This window comes from Alosa sapidissima, chromosome 9, assembly GCF_018492685.1.
Source record: "Alosa sapidissima isolate fAloSap1 chromosome 9, fAloSap1.pri, whole genome shotgun sequence".
In the NCBI taxonomy this organism is placed as follows: domain Eukaryota; kingdom Metazoa; phylum Chordata; class Actinopteri; order Clupeiformes; family Clupeidae; genus Alosa; species Alosa sapidissima.
Window position 1 is genome coordinate 12452148 of NC_055965.1, and position 24234 is coordinate 12476381.

Here is a 24234-nt window from a genome sequence, read left to right on the forward strand (position 1 = left end):
TTAAAATGCATCCAAAACATACCAAGCAATCATCATCAAGTCAGAGGATACGTTCAAATGACTCCAGCTGCAGCACTAAGTGCCGATTGAGATTCCAGTTCAGGTCTCTTATTCAGGTCTGTGGGCCACAGCTGTGACATGCACAACAAATATTGCTTTAGTGGGAGTGATTTGAAAGTCATTTTGTAATGATTCCACTTTAGAGTGCTAGTCTAGACATTCTTTTTTGATTAGTGCCAAATTCATTTTAAAATATCGACCATATGCCCCCTCCCCCCAGTGCTTGTTTTGAGAGCTTTGGTACTTTAAAGCCCTCTAGGACATACAAATGAAACTCAGCATGTGTACCTTGATCAAGTGTTCTGACCCCTGGCCCACGTTGTGTTGGGATTTGTAGTTTCTGGCCTGCAGAACAACATGAACCTGAGTGCTGCCTCCATGACTGCTGGACTCACAGCTGGCAGTGCAGGTCTGCTTCTGTCTTAAATGCCTCCATCATGCAAATACTGTAATAACAGTCACCTTTTTAATAACACACTGTGATACGCTGTGAAAAAGTGTGCATTTAAAATCATTATGTAAGACTGAATTTTGTCCAAATTACAGAGGCGGACAGAGTACACAGCTTCATTACTTGAGTAAAAGTACAGATACCCTTTGCTAAATTTTACTCAAGTACAAGTAAAAGTACAACAGTCAGATGTCTACTTAAGTAAAAATACTGAAGTACTTGTTTTTAAAAGTACTTGAGTATCAAGAGTACAAGAGTAGCCTACATTTTCTAAATATTGCATTACTACTGCCACAGTGCTCACATTTATGTACAGAAACGTCCTGCATGGAGTTATGAAAAATGTTAATGTTAATACCTTGTAGAATGTAAAATGAATTGGAAGTAAAATCAAGTCATTTTCATCTTTTTACCATGTTGCCAGGGATGGGCAGTATTTCTAATACATGTATTTAAAATACGTATTTCAAATACAAAATACTATTTTGTAATTGAAACACTTGAAGCGAAAACTATCAATAACTTGTTCAGAAAATTGAAATAGTCTGGCGAGGTGGGGCCACAGGTTGGCACATTCCCGGGATGGACATGTTGCGTGAACCATTGTTTCGTCCATGGTTTCTCTCTTATCTAAATCTGACCATGGAGTTGACTTTGGCGGAAAGCTGAAGGTGATTGCTGATAGGCTGTCCCAATCAGTGGCGCCTGCACAATCCAATCACGTTTGAGAGGGAAACAACAAATTGAGGGTTTCTGAGATTTTTCTTTTTTCCTTTTATTTAGAAGAAGTAACGGGTACTCACGGTTATGGGTAGAAATGTAGTGGAGTAAAGAGTACATTGTTTGCCTCTCAAATGTACTTGAGTAAAGTCATGAGCACTCCCCAAAAATGATACTCAAGTAAAGTACAGATCCCTCAAAATTGTACTCAAGTACTGTACTCAAGTAAATGTACTCCGTTACTGTCCGGCTCTGCCAAATTATATGATGACTATAGTTTACTCCTGAATGCGCAGTCTGCATTTTCAATAGTTCTTTTATCTACACAGTTTAATGATATACTCTGGTAATGTTATTGCCAAGTATGTATGGTATGTGTGCATACAGTATTTACACCAGTTACTTGTTTCACCACTCAGTCTATGGAATGCAGAACAACCTGTCCACCACCTCTGGGGGCGCTATAACTTCAAACGGTCTCGGTGCTCACACAGGTAATCCAGGCAGACGCCCAATGTGCTTTTAACATTAATATTACACTATATTAATACAACATAAACATTAATATAACATTACAGTAAATAGACATTAATATTTTCATTTTTAATATAACATAACTGTGCTGCGTGAGTCCACTCATTCCGTGTTCGTGTGAATTGTGTTTTTGCAGTGTACGGTGTCCAGAAGAACGTTGGAACTGCTGGTCTGTCCTCCGCAGCAGGTGATTTATGGACGGGAACGTTTGAAGAGTTTGGTTCCAAAACGCTATATCTTCCATTTTAATGAATTTCCTTTACTCAGTTAAAACAACAGAACCGCAATTGTATTGATATTACCTGAAATTGAAAATGAACATAGCATGACTTATTAATGTTTTCAAAAATGGATTTATGGCGTTTTGGAACCAAACTCCTCATTTGATCCTCAGCTTCTATTTGAGGATCTCGTGAAAGATCTTTCCAAATCACCCTTGCAATGCACCTGAAGTGGTTAGCTCATAACAGACTACATAGTACTGTACATACAGTCAGGGTTGTAGTGGTAAAAAAAGAGGTGGGTAAACTATGAATTCTGTGATCACAGTAAGGTGGACTGCGCCGTGCGGTATCAGTTTTTTCTGAGGTGGATAAACTGTGTTTACATGCATTTATCCTTCACTGCAGCCCTGCATGCAGTATGATACTAGTGTTGTAACACATTATTAAGCCCCTTTCACATAGCCCATGTCCTTTATTATTTACATCAGGCATATTTTTTTTAAGTATATTTTTTGGGCTTTTTGCCTTTATTCCGACAGGACAGTGAAGACAGACAGGAAGTGAGTGGGAGAGAGAGAGATGGGGTGGGATCAGGACATGACCACAGGTCGGATTCGAACCTGGATCCCCATGGGCACATGGACCCTTACAGGCGCTGTTAGCCTGTTGCGCCACAGCGACCCCCCCACATTAGGGATAGTTAGTTATAAGTGCCACTACCGAAACGAAGCATTGTCACTCTTGCCTGCCTTTTGACTTTGTAACTAACTGCAGTCCTTTGATTGGTCAGTGGTGCCCAGTAGTCCCGCGCCGAGCGTCGACGTCTTCGCCAAAGACTTCAAGTTCACGCTGCTGGAGAAGGAGAATGCGCGGGCCAAGAGAGAGACGGAGCGACTGATCATGTCCAAGGACAGTGGAAAGCAGTTCACCACCACGACCACAACCAGCGGTCAGTCAGGAGGAGAACAAGTGGCTTTCTCTGTCTTTCAACTTTTCTCCTTACATCTCTCTCTTCTCTCTCTCTCTCTTCCCTCATCTTTCCCTCTCCATAGCTCTCTTTCCCTCGTTTTTCTCTGTTATTCTCTCATCTCTCTGTGTATTTATTTACACTGATTTGTATTGACTCACACTGGTATTTGTGTAGGGAATTTCTCAGTCATGTACTGTATGTGTGTGTTCTGCAGGCTCATACTCTGAGGACTCCCTGAAGAAGGAGAAGATGAAGGTGTCCAGCACAACTGAAACCACCACAGCCAAGGCAGACACAAGCAGTGAGCACTCACACGTCGCCTTCAAACCTTTCACTTTCTCAAAGTTTCTCATTGACTCTCATTGTCCCCTTGTTCATCTCTATAAATTGATACTTTTCCTTTGGTTGCACTCAGTTTTCTCAATTTTCTGAGGTTACTTTGAACTCTTTGAACAATTGTTTATATTTTCCCTAAAATGCTTTGTTCTGTCTGTGTTCTGGCTGAGGAACTCGTCTTCTTTATTTTTCAGTTTCAATCACAAAAGCAGCAACTAAGGACAAGGCCACTTATGCAGGTAGTGTTGCACCTTAGCTAATTAGAGCCATTCAGAAATGAGATTAGTTTTCCACTCTCGTAGTCATTTCTCTCTGTCTGTTATGAAATCACCATGTAGAAATCTGTTATTGGCAATGAATGCAGCTATAATTGTTTAAACTTTATATTCTGTCTGCTTTGTATACTTGATTGGGTTGCACAGTCGGTGTGGTATTCATGAAAGACACTATCAGACACCATCATCAGACTATATTGTTTCTTAGAAAAATGTTTTATGACGTGTTTTTATCAAGCAACAGGAAGTAAAACTTTTTTCTTAAGACCTTTCTCTCTTAATAACGGTATAGCTACCTGTTATTAAACTTAAAATGTTATTAAATAAATTTAATTATTTTGAAGTGTACTGTATTTGAACACCCGTCACTGTGAAGCAAGGCAGTGTGATGTGACTCCCCTCCTCTCGTCCTGTGGTCAGAGATCCGTAAGGATGAGAGTGGGGCCGGGGGTGCCCTGGGCTTCTGCTCCTGGTGGAAGTGGCTGCTGGGGATGCTGCTGCTCTCCCTCCTGTCCCTGGGCCTGCTGTGTGGCCTCATCGCTCTGGGTAACCTCCCATCACTCCCATCACACGCCCACAGGTTACACGTCCGTCCCATAGGCTACACGCCCAACAGGTTACACACCCAGTGTGGTCTCATAGGCTTCATAACCAACAGGGTTACACACAACAGTCTCATAGGCTTTACACCCAACAGAGCAACACACCGAGTGTGGTCTCATAGGCTTCACACCCAACAGAGCAACACACCCAGTGTGGTCTCATAGGCTTCATAACCAACAGGATTACACGCCCAACAGTCTCATAGGCTACACGCCCAACAGAGCAACACACCGAGTGTGGTCTCATAGGCTTCACACCCAACAGAGCAACACACCCAACCACCTCATAGTCTACATACACAACAGAGTTACACACCCAACAGTATCATAGGCTTCACACCCAACAGTCTCATAGGCTTCACACTCAACAGTCTCATAGGCTTCACACTCAACAGTCTCATAGGGTTCACACCCAACAGGGTTACACACTCAACAGTCTCATAGGCTTCATACCCAACAGTCTCATAGGCTACACACTCAACAGTCTCATAGGCTTCATACCCAACAGTCTCATAGGCTACACACTCAACAGTCTCATAGGCTTCATACCCAACAGTCTCATAGGCTACACACTCAACAGTCTCATAGGCTACACACTCAACAGTCTCATAGGCTACACACTCAACAGTCTCATAGGCTTCACACTCTCTCTCCCTCTCCGTTCTCAGCGGACGATGTGCGGCAGCTGAAGGCCCGCGTGGACGCGCTCGAGGGCAATGTGGGCGGCGTCTCTTCGGCCAGCGCCAGCCGCTTCCAGGCCGGCCCGTCCACCGTCAACATCGTCGACCCGCTGGACTTGGCGTACGCAGAGCGGGGCGGCGTCGTTCGCGCTGACAACACCATCCAGCTGGGGTCATCCGCTCAGGGCCAGGGCTCGGCCGCAGTGGACCCGGTCAGCCTACAGCGCACCGTGCAGCACCTTCTGAGAACCGAACTGCAGTCCGAGTCTGTGCGAGGTACCTGCTCTGCCATCACATTCTAATTGGTTCTGCAGTCTGTGCAGAACCAATTACAGACGATCCCCTTGAATTGATTTCGTTAAAACATCCCAGTCATGTTAATGGCAGATGATCCTTTGATTTAATTTGATTAAACATTCCATTAATGTTAATGGGTTCTTTTATTTTAGGTCAATGCACTATGTACTGCCATCATAAAGCAATCAATGAAAGACAATATATGACTTCATTAAGAGTATCCTAATGAATGAGCTGATTTAATAGGCACACTAACTGGCTTTTCTCTCTGTGAATGAACTTGAGAAGGCGTCATCAGATTGGCCTCTGAAGGGATCAATAGATAGTTCAAACAAGCATCCAGTCAAGCACCCAATATTTTATTGATAAAGCAAATAACTTTCCAACTTACTAAGCGAAAAAAGGAATCAGCCAAGCAGGAACCCACCATCCCCTTCCACCTTGCTCACTCATCTACAAACAAATGACAGACTGAATGATGGACTCGGTGAATCAAAAAGAATGACCAAATGAATGAATAAGTCAGTGAGTGTTCTTTTGATTTCAGCTGCACTAGCCTCATCAATGAAGGGGGAGAGAGGAGAACCTGGACCTAAAGGTAAAAACACAGTAACAGTGGTGTGCACAGTATATAATAACATGCGTTCTGTAACACAATTTCTGATTACTGTTGATATGGTCTCATTTCAGGTGACTCTGGACATCCTGGTGCTAAAGGTGAATTGGGCTTTCGTATGACTACATATTGGTTCAGTTCCTGAAAGCGTTCTAGTTGTGTAAAGAATGTTGACTCAAGCTTCATTTTAAAATGAATCTTCAATTCGTATCAGAATAAAATTAAGTGGATTTACCGGCAGGAAACCTGACTAGATAGCGATGTCTTGATGTCAACATACCACTTGTCCCATATGACACATTGTTCTGTGTTCACAGGAGAGGCAGGGTTCCCTGGGATGCCAGGTAGGAACAAACTCATTTCTGCTGTGGTCTGTCTCCTGATAGAGTTTTTAAGTGCTATTTGGTTTGTTTATTCCAATCAAATTCTACTGCTAATTCTACTTAGTCAGAGGTCAAGTAGATTTTCTACATCCTGAAGCTTTTTTTGACTGTTCTCCTTCAGGTCCTCCTGGTTTGCTGGGACATCCCGGACAGGAAGGACCCAGAGGTCCCAAGGGATCTCAAGGTGAGCTGAATTTTACCTTGACCTTGATTAATCACCTATTACTGTACATATCCTACTGTGTATGGGGATAGCACAGAGATTCTCATTCTGTCTCCTGTCATCCCTGCGAAGGATATCCTCTGTCTGTCGCTAGAATTATCTTAATGTTTATATGTTTTATATAAATAAAGATATATGAATCATACAGACTTTTTACAAATACTCTTTATTATAAGCACTATTTTTTACTTTATTACTGCACTATTACTAAGACTGCCAACGTACTCACCAAGTATGGAATTGATAGTAGTCACAGTAGTGCCCTTACTGCCAGCAACCTCTCAGCTGATCTGTGTTTTTGTTTATGTTTTTGTTTATGTTTGTGTTTACGTTGGTTCCAGGTGATGCCGGTGCTGACGGGCTGCCAGGCCAGAGGGGTCGTGAGGGACCAGCGGGGCCCCGTGGGGAGCCGGGCCCGCCGGGCGTCGGAGAGAAAGGAGAGAGAGGTACTGCACCTCTGGTTTAGGACAAGCTTTCAACACCAGTCTATAGGGACAGCAGGGGGGGTATTCCAAGTACATGGTTTAGAGACAAACCTGGGTAAGTTAACTCAGAGTAAGTGGTAAACCTCCTAATAGAAGAGCTGTATGGCTTCATTCTCCTAACAAAATAATATCATAGGGCTCTTACTGTAGGAGGTTTACTGCTTACTATTAGTTAACTCACCCAGGTTTGTCACTATGCCAAGTACTTGTAAGACCCCCCAGATGTCACATCATAGCCTTGTGGTTAATCCTGACACATTTACTGTTGTTCAATAGTGTGCATTGCCCCTGTCTAATAAAAATACAAAAATACTAATCAGATAGCCACACTACCACACCTCAGGAGATCCTACACAGATCAGAGAGATGTAAACATAGCACAGGAGGGTTGATAAACAGGATGAGCATCACAATTGTATCCTATTGCAGAGCTGCAGGGACACTCCCCACAGTAGGATGGAAGTGTAATGATAATTTGAGCCTAGTTAGTGACTTAGAGTAGTAATTTACTCTGACGTAGTGAGATTTACTGAAAACTACTCAAATTAATGTCATTTTGACCCACAACAAAAGTGTATACTCTTTATAATCCCAAAGTACACCCTAGGTTGTTCTTAGACCAAACTATTCTTATAAGTTGTTTGTTTTGGTTCTCAGGTTCCGCAGGAGAACCTGGTGCTCCAGGACCTGCTGGGCCATCAGGACCAGCTGGCCCCAAAGGTAAGACCACCATCCACCACCACCACATCCACCACCACCACATCCACCACCACCACATCCACCACCACCAACACCATCACCACCACCATCACCACCACCACCACAACCACCACAACCATCAGCACAACCATAACCATCATCATTTTCCATAGCACCTTTGTGATCAATCCCTTTTTCTATAGGATTTGTAAGATCAGTATGAATGTAATGTAACTTACGGTATAGATTATTTTCTTATGTTAGTGTATACTATGTTTAAGCTAATGGGTTTAAAGGAGAATTCCGGTGTGATATTGACCTAAAGTGTATTGAAACATGATACCGAGTGTGAACGTATGTCTCACAGCCCATCTCGGCTTGTCCCCTGCACTCCAAAATCTGGCGCTAGTTAGCCGATGCAACCAACAGCTTTTTCAATAGGGCTAGCCATGCAAATAAATCACTGTTTTACACCCATTTACGAGGCTCAATGTATCTCCACACTTCATTGGTAGACTTCCGAGGGCCCTGACATTGAGACATTGAGAACTTTGATAAAGCACTGGTAGTTTACTTACAAGACGATTTATACAGACAGTATCTTCCCGAAGTTTAGCGTTTGCAGCCATCTTGAATTTAGTCACGATAAGTCGAGCAACGAGTAAGAATGAACAGGTATGATAAGGGATCAGATTCCAAAAATAATTCAGTGGAAATGCATGGATTCCAGTTGCTGCTACTGGAAGAAACTGGAATCCATGCATTTCCACTGAATTATTTTTGGAATCTGATCCCTTATCATACCTGTTAATTCTTACTCGTTGCTCGACTTATCGTGACTAAATTCAAGATGGCTGCAGACGCTAAACTTTGTGAACTGTCTGTATAAATTGTCTTGTAAGTAAACTACCAGTGCTTTTTCAAAGTTCTCAATGTCTCGTTTTTAATGTCAGGGCCCTCGGAAGTCTACCAATGAAGTGTGGAGATACATTGAGCCTCGTAAATGGGTGTAAAACAGTGATTTATTTGCATGGCTAGCCCGATGCCGAAGCACCACTATTGAAAAAGCTGTTGGTAGCATCGGCTAACTAGCGCCAGATTTTGGAGTGCAGGGGACAAGCCGAGATGGGCTATGAGACATACGTTCACACTCGGTATCATGTTTCAATACACTTTAGGTCAATATCACACCGGAATTCTCCTTTAATTAAATGTAATAAATATGATTAATGTCCCTAATTAAGGTGAGGCAGGAGGACATGGCGCCCCCGGTCTTCCAGGTGAGATAATGTAAAATGTATAATGTTAATAAATAAATGTTTTAATAATCATGACATTAGCATGGCCACTAACATCAGACCACTTGGGTCTTAATCGGTGATGTTTTTCAGGTAGTCCTGGTCCTCAGGGTTTCCGTGGAGACGCTGGAGAACCTGGGCCAAAGGGTAATGCACGTTACTAACAATAACGGCAAAGAAAAATGAATCTTCTAAAGAGGAAATTATTCATTTATATTTGATTTGTCTTCGCTAGGTGACAAAGGGCCAGCAGGTCCGCCTGGAAACAAAGGTATTTATGAGTATGAGTATTGAAATAAGAATGTAAAATGTCAAATTCTTGAAAAATATCTTATGACTTATGAAAAAATGTATTATGACAACTAAAGACAGACTGTTCTACTTGACTCTGATCAGGTGAACATGGTGAGAAAGGTCCTCGGGGTTCAGCAGGTATGTTTGATTTTTTGACAAATTCTGCCCTTCACATACATAACGTACTACTGCTTCCTCTCACAAGAAATAAATACAGACACTATTTTGAGGAAATGGCCAAGATAATGTGAATTTCTAAATCGGGATATACATAGCTTCACACCATACCTAACAACAGACCTTAGCTGTTTTCTAAAATCACTATAAACAACAGCTTATTGAGGTATATTGTTTTTAATTATACACACATAGCACATAAAGAAATCCCCTAATGAATACTCCAACTTGGAGCATCCAAAATAAATGGCAGGGAATGAGTTCATACTAATATATAATTTTGTTCACCTTTGGTGAGTTGTCATGTGGTACATTGACAGTTTACATTTATTTACATTTAGTAGGCCTAATTTGGCAGATGCTTTTATCCAAAGCGACTTACACCAATAAAATAACATTTAAGCTACAGTGCAGTGCTACTAGCCTAGGAATAACCACTGCATCTGTCAATGCTAGTGCCAGGGGATGTGAGTGTCTACATTATATCTTTCTCTTTCAGGAGAGCCTGGTCAACCTGGTCCAGCAGGACCATCCGGAGAGAAAGGACCTAAAGGGTCTGTGGGTGAGTCTCAGCCCCGCTGTGGGTAGTCACTAGACAAGCAGTATAGTGATGAGAGAGCTGTGGGTAGTCACTAGACGAGAGAGCTGTGGGTAGTCACTAGACATGCAGTATAGTGATGAGAGAGCTGTGGGTAGTCACTAGACATGCAGTATAGTGATGAGAGAGCTGTGGGTAGTCACTAGACGAGAGAGCTGTGGGTAGTCACTAGACATGCAGTATAGTGATGAGAGAGCTGTGGGTAGTCACTAGACGAGAGAGCTGTGGGTAGTCACTAGACATGCAGTATAGTGATGATAGAGCTACTGTGGGTAGTCACTAGACATGCAGTATAGTGATGAGAGAGCTGTGGGTAGTCACTAGACATGCAGTATAGTGATGAGAGAGCTACTGAGTGGGTGTCTGGATTTCTTTGAGGAAATCAGTGTGATACGGCTCTGTTTATTTATTTCACCAAGCAAGCATCACGATCTAATTGTTAGAGGCTAAGGAGAGACACACTCTTTCTCTCACTCTCGCTCTCTGAGGGTACACAGACAAAGTCTTCGTTTTTATTAATTCAATAATATCGGCCATCTGTGTATATGAACCTCCTGCCCCCGTCTTCTGTTTGTGTCTGTGTCACTGCGTACACTCTCTGTCTCTTTCTCTCGTCTCTCTCTCTCTCTCTCTCTCTCTCTCTCTCTCTCTCTCTCCGTCTCTCTCTCTCTGTAATGATGGTACTGGTGTCTCAGTGTTGCTGTCAGACTGGGCCCTGTGTTCGCTGTTTTCGGTACACTCATTAGTTCTCATTTCCAGGTCTTCCTGGAGCAGATGGCCAGAAAGGCCCCCGAGGTGAGTAAGCCGAGAGCCAGACACATACACACACACACACACACACACACACACACGGCATGAGTTTGGATGAAATATGCAGCAGGTTTTAGCAGTCATTTTCAATCTGTGTAAGTTCTAAGTGTAATATAAAAAAAATGGAATATAGAATTGTGTGGTGTCATTGTAGTACTTGGATTCAATTTCAAAATGATTCTCATTGGGTTATTTTGAGTGAATTGCTGATGTAACATGTAATGAGAACAAGGGTAAGGCCATACCATGATTTATATTGATGAATCAGCTATATCCGAATTTGTGAATATCCCACGCATTTGTTAATTGTAATTATCTGATTGATAAGGTGAACAAGGACAAAGTGGTTTACAAGGACCTAGAGGACCAGCAGGCCCACCAGGAGATACAGGAGCACCAGGTGTGTGTGTGTGTGTGTGTGTGTGTGTGTGTGTGTGTGTGATACTTAGACCAAAGAGCTGAAAGCAAGCTCATACCATTTAGAGAACTGATGTCAGTTTGATGATGATGTCTGATCTCAATATTTTCACTCATTAATTCTTCTCATTTTGTCTGATGTTCAGGAACCCCAGGCCTACAAGGACCCCCAGGTATGCCCCTTTATCCACACATTATGATCCACTGTTTATTCTTTTATCATCAACAACTGCTCATTCATGTTCCTCCTCATCCACAGGTCTACCAGGACTTTCAGGAAAGCCTGGAGACAAAGGTAATTATTAAGAGTGCAAGTGAAGTCTCAGATTTCAGTGGCTGTTGCATGATTACATGTTGCTTAATTACATATATATAAACGGGTTATAACTGCTGTGAATATACCACAGAGCAATGGGTGACTGTCTTGTTCACCTGTGTCTTTAGGAGAAGCCGGTGAACCTGGTAAAGTCATTAATGCCGGTAAGAAAGCACCTCAGAATTTATTTATTTTAACTACAAATCATCTGGAGCTCATTAGGTGCAAAGTAAACATATATTTCTGTTTGACATTATTGACATATTGTCCTGTTGTCTCTGAGCATTGACAATATTGTTATTGATAGTCACTAGCGTGCTCTAACTGACTGAGAACTGAGTCACACAGCATTCCCACCGGTTTGGTGTCTGGGTTAAAGACCTTTACCTCTGTGCCATTTACACTGTACCTCCAACAGCTCAAGCAGAGTGTTCAATTACTGAGCATTTCTTCTCAAGAATAAACTCCCAAAGTCTCAAACATTTTCAGTTGTTCAGCATAACATAATGATATGTAGGCAGTTGTACAGTGCATAAATCAGACTTGTCCACCTCCCCCCCCCCCCCCCCCCCCCCCCCCCCCTCTCTGTCCATCACTCCAGCTGGTTTCAGTTCTGTGGCTATCCCCGGGCCCCCCGGTCCAGCAGGGTCTCCTGGTCCTGCCGGTCCTCCTGGCTTGTCAGGTGAGAGAGACTCTTCCCATGCAATGTCATAAACATCAGGACACCATGGAAACCATACTGCACCTGTAACAATACTGATGGTTTCCTATGGGTTATTATAGTACAGTAGCATAATGAGTTACAAATACATAATCTAGTACCTGTACTAATGTGCTATAATTGCTGTGAAGGCAGGTTTAATGTTTGCATGGGTTCATTGTCTGACTTAACTCTCTCTGTATTAGGTGCTGCTGCTGTTCTAGTTGGTTGATGTTTTGTTTTGTGTTTGGGTCACTCTTTGTCAGGTCCTATCGGTCCTGCTGGCCTTCCTGGTCAATCTGGTAAGCCTCATTTGGAAAGCCGCCACAAATAAACAAACACACATACAAAAAAAATAAATAGTTAATTTAATTAATAATTAATCAAGTACACACTAGATGTCTTCACATAGCTTACACATCACATGTTTGTGGTTGTGTTTCTTGGCATGTTATGTGTGATAACTGTGAGCTTCCCGTCTGCATTGGAATAGGAGCCAAGGGTGAGAAGGGTGAGAAGGGAGAAAAAGGAGAAAAAGGAGAAAAAGGAGAAAAGGGAGAGAAAGGAGATGGTGTTGCACCTGGAGTTTCAGCGAAGAGCACAGAAAAGGATGCAGAGAGTGAGTATATTGGGGGGAAAAACGACCTGTTCAGAGTTCTATCACAACAGTCTACTTACGTCACTTAAACTCCCCTGAGATGTCATAGTGAATTCATGTAAGTTTTTTTTGTTACCCAAAGACAAATACCTTCTCTGAACCCCACCCCTCCACCCCTTCCCCCCCAGATCCTGAACCTGCTCCTGGGAAACCAGGTCCCCCTGGACCTCCTGGACCCCCAGGCCCTCCAGGTAAAGTCAGCGCAGGTCATGTAGACCTCCCACAAAACCCAATCAAGCACTAGATGTGAGTTTTGATGTAGAGTTAATGGACAAGCACAGTTGTGCACACATGCTTCTATAAAGTGAAGAGACAAGCGCTGCCATACACATTGTGACACATTTAGCCTTTAGCCTTGAGGATTTATAGATTTATTTATTTGTTTGTTTGTTTGTTTACTTACATGTGTATGTTGTCTGATTTGGCAGGTGAGGGTAAAGCCGGTCCTCCCGGACCTCTTGGACCTGCTGGGCCACCAGGAGCGGCAGGTGAGCATATACGATGAGAGTAATCATGAGACACACTTAAAAGAAGAATTCTGACAATTTTTCACATACGTAGATCTGTTTCTCGAGGTCACCGAGTACTGTCAGTATGAAAAAAACCTGAAATCAATTGGTTCTGCCTAGCTCGAGTTGCTGCAGTCAATAGCTACAGTGCTACACTTTGGGGGCATGAACATGGGGGCTTGTGAACATGCCCCCACAGTGTTGCACTGATGACACTCTTTCATGTTTTCAATACAGCAACTTGAGGTACAGTGAGGTGTTATGGGAGAGTGCAGTATGAAATTGGACTGATTAGCATGCTAACTTAGGCAACCAGAGCCTAGGTATTTCAAAACCACAATTTCCTCATGTTCTGTTGCTATTTTTTGTTGATCATTTTTGAATGTTTGAATTTTACACAGAGCCCCTTTGAATACAAACAACTTATAGAGATACTTGTTCATATTCTGACAATGGAATTTAGTCAGTAAAATTTTAACTCAAAGTGAGCTAACAGCTCTTCTCATCTGATTTACTATACTCGTAGCCAAGTCCAAATGATTGTCATAAGGCATTGGTTTGAAGCATCTCTGTAAGCTTTTGTGTCATGTCATGCCTGTAAGATAAAGGAGATGTTTTCTGTACCCCTGAGATTGTATTGTCATACATAACAAGGTGCTGATGTGGTTTAATCTGTTTGATCATTCAAAACATTTTATTCCTAATGAAAATTTACTTGTAATGTGGAATTGAATAAAGTATCTAAAATGTGTGTGTGTGCGCATGCGTGTGTGTGTGCGCATGCGTGTGTGTGCGTACATGTGTGTGCATGTGCCTGTGTGTGTGTGTGTGTGTGAGTGTGTGTGTGTTGTACGCACATGTGTGTGTAGTTGAGATGTTTAATTCAGTTTTGCTGACCTGATTATTTCTGGCAGGAGCTCCTGGTCCACCTGGTCACCCAGGGCCAAAGGGAGAGCCAGGTAAGCATCACATCACATCACATCACACGCTCCCTGTTGGCTTAGTGTGCACTTCTTTCATATAACATTACTCTTATCTGGGTTAAACATTCAGTGGCCCAATCTGTATTAGAAACTAAAATGAAAACTAGACAACACCAGGCAGCCAGAGACAAACAAATAATGCAGCTGTTAAAGTAGCAGAAGTAAGAATTTGTCATTGCAAACACTTCTGCTCTCTTGTGCAGGCGAGGATGGCAAACAAGGATACAGAGGTAAGCAAAGGGCCAGGTGTGGAATTTAAAAAATATGTCATTATTATCCTCAGTGCATAGCAGGCACAGCACACTGCTTTATTTATGCTGCATAGATGCAATTTTTAGTCTTTGCACTGTTCAGCACTTTATGCCAGACGTGATTTTGAGTGCCATGTTACTTTTCCATAGTGTAGTGTTTGAATGTTTTTTTTTTATTTCATTAATGTTTTATCATTTCGATACACAGGAGAGCCAGGTCAGCCAGGTTCACCTGGTCCCCTAGGAGAGCCCGGTCTTGGTGAGTGACTCGATATCAGTTCGACATCAAATAAAAAAAACTTGACAAAAACAAAGAAAACAAAACCGAGTTTTTTCATAGGCAATACAAACGCACAGTCACCTAAATACAGCCTCACAGCAAGCTTCAAGCAACTCCACATTTTACTCATGAGCCCACTTCAGTAGAAAACACTCATGAGGTGGGTTAACATGGACAGTTTTTTGTCATTCCAATTAAACTATTCCAATTGAAAGTTCCTTGCCAACTGTTTACATGGGGTACATTTTATTCTGATCAGGTGCTCTCAAGCACTTGAGAATTTTTGATCGGAATAGCCGTTGTTGCCTACTTTTCCTTGAGAAGATACATCAGGCAATTCGATTGACCGTATACATAGCTGTTGGGAATGGGAACGGAATACACCACCTCTTTCATTCTGATTGAAATTCTATCGATCAGGCATTTTTATTTCGATTGACGTGTTTGTAGGAGAATTTTTATTCCGATTGAGCCGTTATTCCATTTTTTAATCGGATTAAAAGTGTCCGTGTAATCGTGGTTGTTGAATTCATATCCCCATTTGCTATATATACCTTACAAGGTACTAGTGCCAAAAAATATGAGTCCTCATCTCCAATTTATGAGTCCGAATGTAGTCAATGCTCAAGCCGAGTCATTGTTGCCCCAAGTCTGAGTCAAGTCATGGGCCTTGCAATTAGGGTACTACAAGCCTAGACCACGTTGGTCTGCTCTCCTCCTGCATGGTGGATGGAGGGATTGCAAACTACTGAAAACAACAGCTGTTGGTCCTAAGGCATGTCAATCATATTGCTGGTACTCAAGAACACCATCTGTTTTTATACAGGCGTTCCAGGGCAGCCTGGACCTCCAGGACTCCCAGGATCCCAAGGCCCAGAGGGCTCACAAGGCCCAGAAGGACCCCAGGGACCAGAGGGTCCTGAAGGTCCACAAGGTCCAAGAGGTAAGTGCTAACTCCTCTCCTAACACATCTAAGAACCCAACACCCTTAACATGCACTAAACATCCACTTCCTCTTCTTCTGCCCTTTGACCTCCTTCTTCTACCATTACCTCATTTGTCTACACTTTGACCAGTAGGTTGTTTACTCTTTCTTCTCTTGCCTCCCTCCATCTTTCCACACATTTTCCATTCAGACCTCATAGCGTTGCATCTTTACTATCTTCTCCCATTGATTCCTCTTGTTATTGTTCTTTGTACTGATCTCGTTCTTCTTTCCTCTCTTGATGCTCCTAAATCTGTTCCTCGTGATTCTTATCCCATCAGGTGAAGCTGGTATTCCTGGTGCCCCTGGAATTCCGGGTTATTCCAGCAGTAAGTGTTCTCAGCAAGTCTCCAAAGATGTCCCAAAATGCTCCAAACTTCACAAATACACAATCATACCACCTCATTGTCAGTTTTGTTTATACAATGCTCCTTTGTGTAATAGACTTAGAATATAATCTCTCTCTCTCTGCCTCTCTCTCTTTCTCTGCTATGTCTCTCGCCCTTGTTCCCCCTCTTTTTTCTCCTTCAGATCAGGGATCACCCACTCCAGGACCACCAGGACCTCCTGGACCCCCAGGACCCCCGGGGGCTCCTGCAGCAGCCTCTGAATCTGTTGGCCAGCAGATCACTGAGTACCTCCAGAGTAAGTAGCATGAAGTCCTCACGAGCATGTTAGCCCATTCCCTCCACTCCTATCCTTGTTTAGCAGAATACCTGTGTTCAATTAAATTCATGAACTAAATTACTGTTAAATTAACTGGTTAAATTAACTTGCAGTAGTAGTAGTTAAAGGAGAATTCTGGTATTTAGCACTTTGAGTCCCTTTTCTGGTTTGTTTTGGAGAGTCGTGGACACGATGACGATGGGTCCTGTCTCGTTTAGAATCACCTTTGACTACTTCAGAGTAGCTGGCTACGGGCATTCACAAACATGTCCTTAAAACAACCCTTAACGTTGGTTTTCAAAACTGTGCAACTCACCGAGTGGTTAATGTTTTTTTAAGTGAACTGGTTAAATTCACTTGCAGTAGTAGTAGTTAAATGAACTGATTAAATTAACGTGCAGTTAACTACCTAATAGTAAATAAGAAGTGTAGTTAACTTGCAGTTAACAACCAAATAGTAACCTACTGTAACATCAAGAAATGACAGACCCCAGATAGTGTTCCCAGTGGGTTATGGCTTTATGTGTATACTAGAGATGTCCTTGTGATGTGTTTCTCTCAGGTGATGGTATCAGGAGTTATCTGGCGGGTCCCCCTGGTCCCCCAGGCCCTGCTGGTCCTCCTGGATACCCTGGAGGCTCTTCTGCCTCCGTGGATGACATTGCTGCCCACGTCCTTAGCTATGTTCAAAGTAGGACTGAAGTTGCTCTCACATCTAACTATCTATTTATCTATCTATCTATTTTTTTCTCTCTCTCTCTCTCTATATATATATATATATGAGAGATGGAGAGAGGGAGAGAGAGGGAGTAAATATGTCATATATTCATTTTGAAATCTTTGTGTACCTTTGTCAAAATTAGGGGCGGGTGCAGACGGTCGCCCTGGTCCTCCAGGACCTCCAGGACCTCCTGGTGGTGCAAGCAGTCCGTCCATCAACGACATCATTTCCATTATGCAGAGTAAGTGTGGTGCAGCCGTATAAAAATACATCATGCAGGGTGAGGATGTGAGTGGGAGAAGGTTAAGCACCTAGTAAAAGTTTGTTTGGTTTTGTACAAAGTTGCTGTAGCATAAGTGTATCTTGCAGCCTACAGTCTTTTTGTAGAGTGCAGTTATTTACTTATTGGCTTCTGTGTAGTCTGAACAAAATGGCAAAGAGTTCCCATGATCAATAATGACCCCGACTTGACCTCTTCACTTGTGTTTGCTTTGGTGCAGGAGAAGAGGTGAGGAGGATTTTGATTGGACCTCCTGGACCGCCCGGAGCAGCAGACCCACAGGAAGTGGCTTTGCGTGTCCTCAGCATGTTGAATGGTCAGTAACAGCTTATGTCCACGTCTCCCCCAGGAGATACCCAATGAAATACGCAAGAACCCCCCCAAAAAACGGGAGGGTTGACAGCTATGCATTATTGTGTGTTGTGGCACTGCTGTGACCACTGACATTTGTGTAATGTGTATTGGCAGAGCGAGGATTGGTTGGGAGGCCAGGACCCCCCGGTCCTCCTGGTCCTCCAGGATTGCCTGGATATTCCTATGACATCTCCTCCCTGTTGCAGAGTAAGAATCACACACACTCACCTCTGAACTGATATTTTCCAGTACCTTCTGATGGAAACATCTGCCAGTTGTATGAATTGCTGGAATAGTTACTATTGTACTGTAATGTTGAAAATAGCTATGGATCCAATAGATCAACAAGTCCTCTGCAGAAACACACAGCCATATACAATTATGTAGAGTAGAGTAGAGTAGAGCAAAATATCTGTGCAATTGAAGTGTTGCTTCATCTGTGGTAAGATAAGGACCTCTACACACACATACATAACCAGTAAGGGACCACTCCTAACTTACTTCATGTACAGTAACTTATTGTGTTTGTAAACTTGAACCCCTGGATAATGTTGCTGGTTTTGGTTTACAGATTCTGACTACCAGGGCCTTCAAGGACCCCAGGGCCCAGTCGGGCCTCCTGGCCTTCCTGGCCCTCCTGGACCCCCTGGACCAGGGGGAAGAGACCTGGAGAACATTCGGGACTATCTGACCAGTAAGCACAACTTGCCCTGCAATGTTGATGTGATCTCCATCATATTCTCTACCACTACTGAGATTGAATATACAGTATTGTCGTGACAAATGTCTTGTTGTGACACATAACTATACTTCCTGAAGGCTAATTATTTAGAGTGCAGGGGCAGGGGCATGTGTCACTCGACAAAAAAATGGCAAAACTTGTTGTGTACAACACTAGAAACGGCACTACTCTGTAACGTTAGACAATCTAAACAAACATTAGCTACTTTGACCCAGAAACTAGATGATGTTCTATTCAACATTTTGTCACTGGCATAAGACTGTGAAAGCCTACTGTGCTACAATATCTGTACAACTTTTATTTATTTATTTTTTGTCAGGTGACACTTGTCATCTGGACTATACCTGTACATACTGTATATGGACAATTCCATGCAAAACTGTCACATCCATAACGACAACACAATGCCATTGTATTTAGTTGGCGTTATGGACGTGACGGTTTGCGTGGAATTGCCCATATACTGTGTGTGTGTATATATACTGTATATACAGAATATACATATATAAACTGTGTAGTATGTCACTGATTGATTATTATTCACAGTTCTGATTCTGGCATGCTGCTCGTGCCCTTCCTCTCTTTCTCAGCGGTTGGTCTGAAAGGGTCCCCTGGCCCTCCTGGACCACCTGGCCCTCAGGGGCCCCCCGGAGGGGTGAGACAAGGACTGGTGTCATACGCCTCCAACGAGAACAACAACATTCAGGCAGAGGTCCAGAAGTACTTCAAAAGTAAGTGGGTCCCCATCTGTTCAACCCAATCTCAACGTCTGTCCGAATTGAATTTGTTCCTCTACAAGTTTTGCAGAGATGGTCAATTCAGCTGATCAGTACACACAAACACACACATACACACACACACACACACACACACACACACACACACACACACACACACACACACACACACACACACACACACACACACACACACACAGCTAGATTCAACCTCAGGAGAAAATGGACAGAGTGTGTCTGACTATAAAAGGGTCTGCTAGTGAGATGTCTGGAGATGTCCACAGAAGCATTTTTTACTATAGTTTGGGATTTGAAATTCAAAGTTGCAGGTTCAATTTCAGGACAGGGCATTTTAAAAGCACAGTTCGCCATCCTTTCATGAAATGGTTTATGACGTCAACATCTCCGGGGTTGTTTGTCTCTGATACATCTATGTTTCTCTGTAGATCATAACTTGGCAGGACCCCCAGGGCCGCCTGGTCCTGCAGGGCCAAAGGGGGAGAGTGGCGATCCCGGACATCCCCGATCCACGCGCTACCGAGGGGCCCACACTGTAGACTACCCCAACGTGGCTCTGAGAGTGACAGACTACATCAAATGTGAGACGCAACTGTGTTATCTATTTATAGTGGACATGTAGTGAACATCATGCAGGTTTTCTCTTTATGGTGGACATGTAGTAGGGCTGTGTATTGGCAAGGACCTCACGATACAATTGTTTTAGATGTTCTCCTAGTTCTTGCCCCTAGCAGATCCTCTTACTACTACTTTTACTAACTTACTATTTCCTAACAAGACATGACTATGCTGTTAGTGGCATAGCTAATGGTCACCATAGCCATAGCCAATGCTCTCTTATGAAGACACTGAAGCATTTGCATTTTTCCTTCTTCGCCCATTTTTGCCCTTGTTTTAAACGTTCAGCTCATGGCATGCTGCGCGATGACTTGGAGGATCGTCCTCAGGTCATCCAGGGACCCCCTGGACCTCCAGGTCCCCCAGGTCCACCCGGTTCTGACCACAATGTTGCAGAGATCATGGACTACATGAAGGGTATGTTGCACAGACAAAGATATCTTGGCTGCTTCCTGGCCACCATTCCTTACATAGTGTTGGCCACAGAGCATGGCATCAAAAGGTAGTATTTTGTCGCAGTAGATCTACAGTATGTTTACCGCCATCTTGCAATTATGATATTGTGAACCTTTATGGATTAGCATAAGGCCATCCCAAAACATAGGTGCGTTTGCCGTAACCGTACTCACTCAAATTGGGCCAGATTTTTTTTTTCTTCACTTTCATTTGTGCCGACTTGCTGAGTATAACAGTCTACTGTGACTGAGTGATTTTATTTTTAATCCTTTTCTAACTGCCAATATTATCTTTAATACCATCTTCTACCACTCTTGAGTGAAAGCAATACAAGAGAGGATCATCTTTTTAGAACAAGTGGATGCAAATGTCCTGTCCCAATATAACCAGCAGAGCAAGCAGTGATCATTACCCAGTCGGAAATCCAGATCTGAAACATAAGCTCAGTTTTATGGTTTAATGCTAGCTATGTGAACTGGAAGCTTCTTGAGTATGTGTATACCATGCTGTTTAGCAAGAAGCAAAATGTAGCTAATTTTAGCATGATAGCTCACCTTCACGTCACCTAACCTCACATCTCTGGCTTGCAAGCCTACTGGCCAGAATAACAGAAGTATACATGCCATGGCAATGGAGAGATGCAGTCAATCATGAATGAATGTCATGAAAGAGAGTCTTTACTCTGTATAGGAGATGCACTGATCTACCACCAAAAAATACCTATCTACTGATTTTTTTTTATTCAGATATTACAGCAAATAAATGTCAAGATGTAAAGATGACCAAAGGAAAAGTAAAATTGATTTGTCTGTATGGTGCTACTTGAAGTGATGTTTTAAGAGCTGAAAGATGTCACAGTGGTTTGCCCTGTTCTCCACAGCACATGGTGGTCTCGTCGGATCTCCCGGTAGACCAGGGCTCCCCGGCCCAAAAGGTACTGGACACAGACCTAGCAACCTCCAGCATGACCATAAAGAACTCACTTTTTAACTGCTTAGTGGTACCTTTCTTGTTTGCAAACACACCAAAACAATAAATGTAAAAAATGTACAATGTTGAGCACAGTTCACACAACCATAAGAAAAGCAAGGTATGAATAATCCATATGACAGATTTGTCACCCTGCTTGAATAAAATGCCACTTCATTAACAGGACTACACATAATATATTGCCATTCACTTGGGCCTATGGGATCATGATAACAGTGCTGTATTGGTCCCATATGGACATTACATAAGGGATAATGTATAGAACGCCGGTCATTATGGGGAAAATAAGTCCCGACAGGGCGTTCTATACATTATCCCGCTTATTATACGGCTACTTGCCAAAACGAAAAAATAAACTCCATGATATGTCTCTTTACACTTATTTGTTTCCGTTTCGTCGTGGCTTTTGCTGAGAAACAAATAGTTCGCAACACACGCTGAACTTGAATCAAACATTCTTCAGAACACAGCTGATCAACCGTCTGCTTTCACTTTTGAATGACAGCGGTCATTCTTGTTTTCAGAGGTCCTTTCCCAAGAAATAATGACTTTCGGAACTTTCGGAAATCCCATTCAAGTCAATGGAGCATTCTACCGGTACTTGCATTGTGAAGAGCCGTATAATAATCTTTGATAACCTAAACTATCTGTCTAATAACAGGTGAACAAGGTTTCCCAGGGCTTCCAGGACCTCAAGGACCACAAGGGGAGAAAGGTGAGGAGCATTCATTCACAGTGTTGAATAGAAGTAGGACTGCATGAAACTATGAGATTAATGTACCTCGCAGGGGATAATTGTGAACTCTGAACTCTGATGGTAATTCACAATGATCATTCAGTCCCAAAGTGCAAAGCACTAAGTCAAGTGTGGCTAACATTCAGTAATAACAGTATAGTAGTATACAATTAATTCAGTAATAACAGTATAGTAGTATACAATTAATTCAGTAATAACAGTATAGTAGTATACAATTAATTGAAATGGAATATCAAAACTGCTCGTCATTTGTGAACTTGTATTTTTTCTCCTTGATTAGGTGACGCTGCGTCAGTGAAACACAGACGACGTCGAAGCACTAGAGCATAATTCCAAGTAAACAGATCTCCATCTGATGGATAGATTAGACCCAGCTACTCTGTCTGTAGTCACTTCAGAATGGGATTTTAGTCAACAAACCTGAAATAATGATGTGTATACACCAATAGCCAATGACAATGATATACCTCTTAACAAAACCATAATGCGTTTTAGCAATCCATCATAGACTCTGTTTGCACTTGGTTTCAAAATGAGTTTTAGGGGATTAGATCACAAGCGGGCAGTGCTAAAAACTTGCTCATGTGTTCTGGTGCATCCCCAACAAGGAGTTGGAAGTGATGTAAGCAGTAACAAAATCTGAATTCAAGTGTCTACAATGTCTCTGAGTGTACACCTTGGACATGTGTAAGCAGCAATGTGTATCAGCTGTCTCTGTTGCCCCAAACACGTTTTAAAATGTGTAAACGATTTTAAATTACAAAACAATGATTTTGTGTATTAGACTCAGATTTAGTGTCCACTATGACATTACTTTGCATACTGTTTGTGTTTCTTATTGGAAAAAAGTATTTTGCATAATCACACTTTTTCTAAGTTTTGTGTATGATTTAGCAGCTCTGTATCCTTGCATGTTCTTTGCAAGTAGGATCTGTCATACTGTGTTCATATGTGAGGTGTTTTTAAAATACGTTTTAAAACAAGTGTGCAAACAAGGCCATATGAAATGATTTTGTTTATTAGACTCAGGTTTTGTATTCACTATGGCATTACTGTGCATTCTTTTGCAATACTTCTGCATTGTGTTTCTTATTGAAAAAAAAGTATTTTGCATAATCAAATTGTTTTTCTGAACTTTTTTGACGTTTTGTGTAAATGATTTTGGAGCTCTGTATCCTTGCATGTTCTTTGCAAGTAGGATCTGTCATACTGTGTTTATATGTGGGGTGTTTTACTACAAAAATATGTATATTTTTACTCACTTTTGATAAAATATAATAATATGATAAAATAAGTGTAGGGACAAGGTAGACTGAGGATAATCATTTGTATGTCACCTCCTTTTTAATACAGTCAGAATATCCTCTGAATGTATGCACTCTACACAATAAAGCTTTTCTAGGAAAAAAAAACTATCTTGCTTAACTTTTGTAGATGAAAAATATTCATTTGCTTTATTCAGTGAATCAAACAATAATTACATAATTATTTAATTAGACATTCAAGATACAAATACATAACCATGAGCAAATAATTCACTGAATCAAATTGGTTTACCGCGTTGCTAAAATTGAGAAAACAAATGTAAAGGTTAAAGGCCTTTTCCTGTGGCCCAGACTGAACCATGTACATACACTACTCCAGCCACTCAACACAGCTTCATGAGTTCAAATATCAACATGCTTTCACTAGAATCACAGACAACACCTTTTACCATAGCATGTATATTTGTTGACATTTGTTTTCAAAATGGTTACGTGCTGAAACTAAGTACACAAGCATACAACATATGAAAAGTATTTCAGTATCAATTTTCTTGTTAAAGGGACAGCAGGCAAGCCTGATGCTTTTTCTCTACGAAACTCCTTCTCGCTCGGTCTGAAGCTCTTTTCCTTTTCTTTGCATCTTCCGTCCAGGGTTTTCGCTAATGGCTCTGCCATTATACACACGTTTGCAACAATCTCTAGCGTTTCGTTAGCCTGCCTCTGTGCTGTAAACTGATCCTGCTTCGGTCGGCGGGTAGGATACACCGAACTTGCAAGTGGGATAATCTTCCTACAGGCA

General features: G+C 42.1%; 1 protein-coding gene across 6 annotated transcripts in view; it reads left to right on the plus strand.

The window, feature by feature from the left end:
* Nucleotides 1–23706, plus strand: part of col17a1a (collagen, type XVII, alpha 1a) — a 36611-nt gene extending 12905 nt beyond the window's left edge. For 5 of the 6 annotated variants that reach the window (XM_042104540.1, XM_042104543.1, XM_042104541.1 and 2 more), the window contains 46 exons: nt 398–469; nt 1651–1725; nt 1902–1952; nt 2780–2938; nt 3174–3260; nt 3490–3534; nt 3991–4116; nt 4841–5128; nt 5697–5747; nt 5840–5866; nt 6083–6109; nt 6270–6332; nt 6713–6817; nt 7514–7576; nt 8800–8835; nt 8947–9000; nt 9089–9124; nt 9250–9285; nt 9824–9886; nt 10682–10717; nt 11061–11132; nt 11296–11322; nt 11409–11444; nt 11594–11629; nt 12067–12147; nt 12432–12467; nt 12659–12784; nt 12952–13014; nt 13252–13311; nt 14247–14291; nt 14519–14545; nt 14775–14825; nt 15673–15789; nt 16113–16160; nt 16363–16476; nt 17060–17188; nt 17361–17459; nt 17719–17814; nt 17967–18059; nt 18424–18546; nt 19185–19325; nt 19778–19930; nt 20256–20384; nt 21304–21357; nt 22075–22128; nt 22451–23706. In XM_042104540.1, the coding sequence (XP_041960474.1) occupies nt 398–469; nt 1651–1725; nt 1902–1952; nt 2780–2938; nt 3174–3260; nt 3490–3534; nt 3991–4116; nt 4841–5128; nt 5697–5747; nt 5840–5866; nt 6083–6109; nt 6270–6332; nt 6713–6817; nt 7514–7576; nt 8800–8835; nt 8947–9000; nt 9089–9124; nt 9250–9285; nt 9824–9886; nt 10682–10717; nt 11061–11132; nt 11296–11322; nt 11409–11444; nt 11594–11629; nt 12067–12147; nt 12432–12467; nt 12659–12784; nt 12952–13014; nt 13252–13311; nt 14247–14291; nt 14519–14545; nt 14775–14825; nt 15673–15789; nt 16113–16160; nt 16363–16476; nt 17060–17188; nt 17361–17459; nt 17719–17814; nt 17967–18059; nt 18424–18546; nt 19185–19325; nt 19778–19930; nt 20256–20384; nt 21304–21357; nt 22075–22128; nt 22451–22500 (3560 nt within the window). In that variant the 3' untranslated portion in view covers nt 22501–23706. The remainder of the gene's footprint in view (nt 1–397; nt 470–1650; nt 1726–1901; nt 1953–2779; nt 2939–3173; nt 3261–3489; nt 3535–3990; nt 4117–4840; nt 5129–5696; nt 5748–5839; nt 5867–6082; nt 6110–6269; nt 6333–6712; nt 6818–7513; nt 7577–8799; nt 8836–8946; nt 9001–9088; nt 9125–9249; nt 9286–9823; nt 9887–10681; nt 10718–11060; nt 11133–11295; nt 11323–11408; nt 11445–11593; nt 11630–12066; nt 12148–12431; nt 12468–12658; nt 12785–12951; nt 13015–13251; nt 13312–14246; nt 14292–14518; nt 14546–14774; nt 14826–15672; nt 15790–16112; nt 16161–16362; nt 16477–17059; nt 17189–17360; nt 17460–17718; nt 17815–17966; nt 18060–18423; nt 18547–19184; nt 19326–19777; nt 19931–20255; nt 20385–21303; nt 21358–22074; nt 22129–22450) is intronic. The other variant, XM_042104542.1, reaches the window with a different exon arrangement.
* The last annotated feature ends 528 nt before the right edge of the window (nt 23707–24234 follow it).